Genomic DNA, 7,078 nt, shown 5'->3' with positions numbered 1-7,078 from the left:
TTCTCTCGACACTCCAGGAGAGTGCCATTGTTTTTGTTAGTTTCAATCACTAGTATGGTATTAATTTTAATTTCGGTAACAGCAGTCGCCGGACAACCTTCAAGAAAATTGTCACAGAGATCAGCTACACGTCTGAATTCACTAAACCAGAAATACACAGAACACGATAGTGACTGCACAATACACGAGATAGAGCTTCCTCACCAAATGCCAATTGAAGTCTCTGGCAACCTTCCTCTTGTCATAAGCATGACGGGAATATTTTCGCGAGTTAATTTCATTGCACTCACGCCACACAATTTTAAAATCTCTCAGAGTCTTCCATTTTAAAATACAGTAATATTATTGAAGTATTTTTATTACAAATAGCCAGTCCATAATCTTTAAGTATAGCCAACGTACATTCTTATAGTTCTTCAACTTTCCGTTATATGCATATATTTAGTGCCATTCTTTCAACTACGTAAACTGAGTGAGTGAGGTTTAATTTGCCCCGTTGGGTTTCAATCAATTTAGATTTCATATTATGTGGATTGTATGTTTTCATTCGACCTACAATAATGGCAAAAAAAACCTGGGAGGCAATTAATAGCGCACGACCACGTTGGCTGTTAAGTCAATGAAATATCAGGATAAATGAATGATGCTAATCCAACATCCTCCAACTTCATTATAGTTTGCAGATTTTGCTCATGGATTAATGTTCGCCTTAATCTAAACCTTTTATAACGATCGTTCCATGTGAATGCTATTTGAATTGTATAACCTCCGCAGCGAATTTAAATGAAAAAGTTAAAAAAGCGGATGTAGCTGGTTTAATCCGGAATAATCCAATTAACGTCGTCCATTGATTGAACGCATTGGGGACGAAGCTAAATCGCAAAAAGTTGTTCTGAAAAGAGTATTCATTTAAAAGTTATCACATATAGTCGGCTTTTGCTTCATAATGATTGAATTTCGAAATTACAAAGTTTACAGGTTGCCACTTGCTTAATAACTAATAATAGGTAAAACATAGGATTTTTGATGCCAATTCTTCTTCTTCTGGTGCCAAATCCCCCTAAGGGATGCTAGCTATGATCATTTATTTATACGCTTCTCTATCTTCAGCCATTCTTTTAAGCTCGTCAGCTTTCAGAATTTATTATTAATTTACCCAGGATTTAATGTTGTCGTGCCATGTAATTCTCCTGCGGTCTCTATCCCTGCTTCCTTCTATTTTGTTTAAATAATAATAATTATGATATAATAAATTTCGTGGTCATAACTTCGATAAAGACGAATTTCCATACGAACTGCCATCCCCTATTTCAACCCCTTCATTTACTTAATTGAAATGAAAAAAGGTATCCATTTAACGAGTAAAAAAAAGCGTTGCGTAGAGACGTAGCTTCATTGTGTGTCTTCTACCGCATTTATCACGGGGAGTGTTCCGAAGAGCTGTTTCCCCCCGATTCCTGCCGCCGAATTCCACCTTTCTTCCACCCAATCAGGATATCATCCCCACCATCTGGATGTGTGGCGGTCCTCCACAGTGCGGTTTTCATGGAGCTTTCTTCCACCTACGACAAAGCTGTGGAATGAGCTTCCTTGTGCGGTGTTTCCGGGACGATACGACATGGATACCTTCAAAAAAGTACACCCTCCTTAAAGGCCGGCGACGCTCCTGTAATTCTTCGGGTGTTGCAAGAGAATGTGGGCGGCGGTGATCACTGAACACCAGGTGACCCGTACGCTCGTTTTTCTTTCTTTTACCATATAAAAAAGGATTGGTTTTTTCAAGCTCTAGTCTTTCTCTGTACTATATTAGATCAAAATCAGTTCGGTGATTTAGGCGTGAAAGCGTAACAAACAAACTTACATTCACATTTATAATATTAGTAGTGATATCAATACAGATTGGCAAATGACGACATTTCCACACAGAATCTCTGAACTCATCATGCTTTTAGGTGATTATCTGAATGCGTACAAAGCGACTACGCAGAACGATCTGTGCATAATTTACACTATTTTATTTAAATTAATAATAATTTTTTTAGTAATTTGCAATAAAACAAATAGTTTTCCAAATCAATTGGATGTACTTAAAGTACCTATAAGTACGTAATCTCTTAAAATAACGTTGTTAATTTAATAGAAATAAAATAAATATAAAATAATAAAACCATTAATTTCATGTTCAACTTTTATTACTTAAATTAAATATTTACATTTATAATATTATAATATCTACTAAAAATTTTATTGTACTTTTATATATACAAATAGTTACATACAACATACTGGCTTTCCAAGTATCTGAATGAAGTTATATAATTTATCTTAGATAATTAATTCGTCTAGATATATCCTCTTGCTACTAGACAACCGATGAAAACAGGCCAGGTCATAACCAAGTATAGTAACTAGACTAATTGATAGCTTCCGTCTCACTAACACGAGAAAAAGAGTGCGAGTCTTATGTAAAGAAATGAGATAGAGTGATTAGATTTTTTGTTTCGCCATACATGCCAGTTTTTTCAAGGTCAGCACACCCGGTGTGCTAAACAAACTCGACAGCGCGGCACAGATATTTTGTTTATTTTTATTTGCGTCTATAAGAATAAGCTATTATTGTTGTGAAACGTGTGAAATATCCACTATTTGTTCAACATCAGTGACAATTTTAAGTAGAATCGAAATAAATATGGTGCGATGTTGTGTTTACGATATAAAAGTGATAGTGAAAAAACACTTGTGCTATATATATAGGATATTATCTGTCTCATATTTGCTACGCCAAACCGATGTGTAGTTACTATACTTGGTCTATGGGCCAGGCTTATTACTTTAGTGTGCGTGACAAGCTACGTCTTACACCCGCAGTTTGTATGTCACTTTGTGTTAGTGTGCGAGCATTGCTCAAAATAAAGGTTAAGTGTAAACTTCAACTTGACGTTTTCACAGCTGTCATGTTCTATCTAGACGAATAAATGATCTAAGTAATATATTATATCTTTTCTATAACTGGCATCATGCCCAAAGAGATAAAGGTACCTGCATAGAGCGGTCTACAAGAAGAACGTATTTCAGCTAAATGGCAGACTCCTCGCCACTTCGAGCTTCAGAATTTTCAGCTGATTTTTTTACCATTAAATTTTGATTCTATTCGTGTTGTCCGCTCTATTTCATATATTATGATCTTCACAACAATAGTATGTATGCTATGTTAAATACTGTGGTGTACTTATTCTTTTTTTTAAATCTTTTGCTTTAAATTTATATTTAAATACATGAAGTACATTTAACAAAAATTCAAAAAACAGTGATTTGGTTTCAATGCGGTTAACTATAAATTGTTGCAAAGTTTTTGTGAATACATTCACAATCAAAGAGGATGTAAATACTACGTTATAAGAGGCTGGACTCCCTAAGTAAAAATTGAAATTTAGTTTCGTATCAAACGTGCAGTCATTTGACATAAGTTTGATGAAATAGTAGTAATTACAGTACAGGCCATGAAATACAATCCGGCTAAGTTTGAAAGCGAACAGTTGCTTAAAACGTCGTGGATTTCGGCAGCCGTCAGCTGTCAATATGTCAATGACTGCACGTTTCATGCAATTGAGTGAATCGTTTTTTTCTTAGAGAGTATCGCTAGGCTGTTCACAATAAACAAAATGCATCCTTGGTTTATGAGTGAGTGTAAGTAAATAAATTTTAAATAAAATATATATTTATAAGTATATTTTGTCAAGTAAACTAGTTACTTGGTAGCTAGGCAATATATCTAGCATTTGACTTCATGTTACTTGTCTCACTTTCTTTGTCTTGTAATGTTTTTTTAATTTAGTGCACGCGTATGTGGAGGGGGGGGGTGAGACGGAGGAAGGCGCGATTGACAAGACGCACACAATATATATTATCTTCGACGACAGACTGAGCTAGCTTAACGTTGTCAACCTCCCCCGCCCTGCCGCTCACATACCTCAGGCGGTGACTAGCGCTTCCGCGCACATTATAGTCTTTGTTGTTATGTTATTGTACGTTGCCCAATCTCGATTGGCTTCAGCTATCGAAATAAAACAAACCCTACTCATATACTATACATAGTATCATCAATAGTTTTCGTAGCTCACGCAAAGTAACGGCTTGTAAAAAGCAGAAAAATTTATGCATTGCGTTTTTTAACAATATATCTTTTTATGTTTCCCTAGAGTTCTTACTAAATCTACATACAAAACGGCAATAGCTATTATCAATATTTGTTTGTTTTTCCTTATAAATGATATTAATATTCATCATCATTATCAGCCGCAAGACGTCTACTGCTGGACAAAGGCCTCCGCCAAAGATCTCCATGACGATCGGTCTTACGCTGCCCCCGTCCAACGTATACCGGTGATCTTGACCAAATCGTCAGTCCATCTTGGGGGGGGGGGGGGGGCTACCAACACGGCGTCTTCTAATTTTCTATTATTTGCGATAAATACGCAAGGCATTAACTTAACATATTATTAACTCCTTAAAATATATCACATACATTGTTAAATTGTGGTAACTTCCGTTGATACATACGATTCCTTAATGATAGGTTAAGTTCATAATTTAAAAGCTAATCCGGAACCAAAACTTCTCTTTTACTATATTCATCCTGTTTCCAAGTTGCTTAAACTAAACAATTCTGTTAATTGTTGCTTACTAAGATTTCGAAATTAAATAAAATGTGTTTTTCTTGAGAATCAATTTGAATAGTCTTCTTCTGAGCTAAGCTAGTTTTTTAGATGATATAATGAAGCCTCAAAATAGTGGGCAAATAAAAAATAAATGTCTTGAAAACTTTTTGCGATTTAAAAGGTTGAATCGACAAGTAAACCTACGTTTGAAACATCAGCAGAAAATTTTTCATTGCGTTGTAACAATACTTGATTGTATTTTATACGATCACGTTGATTACATGTTATAAATACAGTCTTAATTGATAAATCACAATTGTTTCTTTTGTAACGAGGTATGATCGATCAGTTTCTTGGAACGCTCCAATAAATCACTGGACTTATCCATAATCAGTACATTCATCCTTTTATTTTGTACATAATTGACTAGTTTATTAAAACTGTACCTTATCACGTACGACATAAGCGCGGATATTAATAAAAACGTTACCACAGCAACGAGGAATACATCGAGCATGTAATATTGGAAGAAATTCAGATCTTTCGCCGGCGATTGTAAATGGTAGGCTCCTTTATGCCTCATCACGTATTCTGTCCAATAAATAGCTCTTTCTAGAGGCGATTCCTTTTGATCCCTTAACAGAATCTGTCTTTTATCAACTTGGGTCTTGTATTTGGGATCGTCGATTACTTCTTTGATAGCATCGTACAGTTTTTCTGACGTTAAGTATTGTAGGTCGAGTTTTTTTGCGTAGCCGTCGACTTGTGCTTTGGCTGCATTGGAGTCGTGATCGCAGAAGACTGGTATGGTAACTATTGGTACTCCGTGGTATACTGTCTCGAACATGCTGAGTAGACCACCATGTGTCACGAACGCCTTTATCTTTGGGTGTCCTGAAAATAAAGCAGATTTTATTATCATTTTGATCATCATGCGACGTTCAGGTAGACGCTCTCGGCCGTCACGGGTTATCCTGCCTAAAATCTGCAGGGCGTTTCAGTTGTCACGCCAGCATTAATGAAGTCATCCGCAGGGAATTTGTCGGTCCTAATATACCAGCTGTTTAAGAGCCAAATAGTATTTATTACCTATCCAACTAAACCTACAGCTGAATATCTAAGTGATGGGACAGCCTGGGACTAGATTATGATTATTTCATAGCAATAATAATGACAGTACCAATATAGTATATTTTATTTAAAAAGAGCGCAAAAAAAAGAATGCTGGGAGAGTTTCTTGCGCCCTTCTTCTCTCTCAGAATGCCATTTGCTTCTGAAGCGATAGTTGTGTTAGAATAGATATCGAAGAGAATTGTAAAGGAATCAATTTTGAGAAAATAAATGCCTTTTATGCCTTAAACCAGATTTCACGCAACATGTTTTAAATTTATTTGAGGGGGTAATCTGACAAGCAGGTCATATAATATCAAGTAAATACCGCGTCTCATTGACATTTGCATAACCAGATGTTTTAAAGTCTCGCCGGCTCTTAGAGGTGGAGGTGGTGATTGTAGGTTTGCAAGGAACGGTCTTATGCTAATGAAACTAGAAAAACGTGTTTGGCAGGGAATACGCCCTGCCCATTGCAATGCAGTGCCGCTCAGGATTCTTGAAAAACCCAAAAAGTCTGAGTCACCTTGAGACATAAGATGTTAAGTCTCATTTGCCCAGTAATTTCACTAGCTACGGAGCCCTTCAGACCGAAACACAGTAATGCTTATACACTACTGCTTCACGGCAGAAATAGGCGCCGTTGTGGTACCCATAATCTAGCCGGCATCCTGTGCAAAGGTGCCTCCCACTGGTAGACTCTCCTCTATGCAACTCTCTCTATATCACTCCGACCTCCTCTCTCAACCCCCTCATTCCCTCTCTATCTATGCCTCTCACAGTCACTCTCTCTCTCTTTCTCTCTGTAATGCCAACTGGGTATACTTGTACAAGAAAATATGGGTATTTAAAGTTTATTGTTAATAATTGGTACAAACCCAATAAATCCTGTTGCGGTAGCCACTTGTAAGATCGTACGTTGGCCGGCCAATTTGTCATATTCTGGACATCATCTTGTTTCCACAGCACCCTTTGTGGAAGACGTCCTAGCGCCTCAACCATCAACTGGTGCACAGACAATGGCATATTATCTGTCCTGACTGAGGATCCCATGGATACGTATACAAAACCAGCATCACCAGCACCAAATATCCAATCTTCGAGTTCCTGAAAGTATTGGTTGTTATGTTTTTTTTTTCATATTACAGGGAGCAAGCAGTCTAAACTGATGGAAACTGAAGATCAGTCGCCAAAATATGCGTGGCGGCATATATTTTTACTTATGATAATTTATACGTCTCTTGCTGCTAGACATCCCATGAAAACAGACCAGGTTTATTACTTTAGTGTGCGTGATTAGAAGATGATAG

General features: G+C 36.8%; 1 protein-coding gene across 3 annotated transcripts in view; it reads right to left on the bottom strand.

The window, feature by feature from the left end:
- Positions 1-2,174: 2,174 nt before the first annotated feature.
- LOC126974272 (UDP-glucosyltransferase 2) overlaps positions 2,175-7,078 on the bottom strand; it is a 72,520-nt gene continuing 67,616 nt past the window's right edge. For all 3 annotated transcript variants that reach the window (XM_050821731.1, XM_050821732.1, XM_050821733.1), the window contains exons 6-7: positions 6,647-6,875; positions 2,175-5,552 (exon numbers count right to left, since the gene is read on the bottom strand). In XM_050821731.1, the coding sequence (XP_050677688.1) occupies positions 4,969-5,552; positions 6,647-6,875 (813 nt within the window). In that variant the 3' untranslated portion in view covers positions 2,175-4,968. The remainder of the gene's footprint in view (positions 5,553-6,646; positions 6,876-7,078) is intronic.

Source organism: Leptidea sinapis, chromosome 32, assembly GCF_905404315.1.
Source record: "Leptidea sinapis chromosome 32, ilLepSina1.1, whole genome shotgun sequence".
NCBI classification, from domain to species: domain Eukaryota; kingdom Metazoa; phylum Arthropoda; class Insecta; order Lepidoptera; family Pieridae; genus Leptidea; species Leptidea sinapis.
Note: the sequence above shows the minus strand (reverse complement) of the source record. Positions and strands in the feature narration are given on the sequence as shown.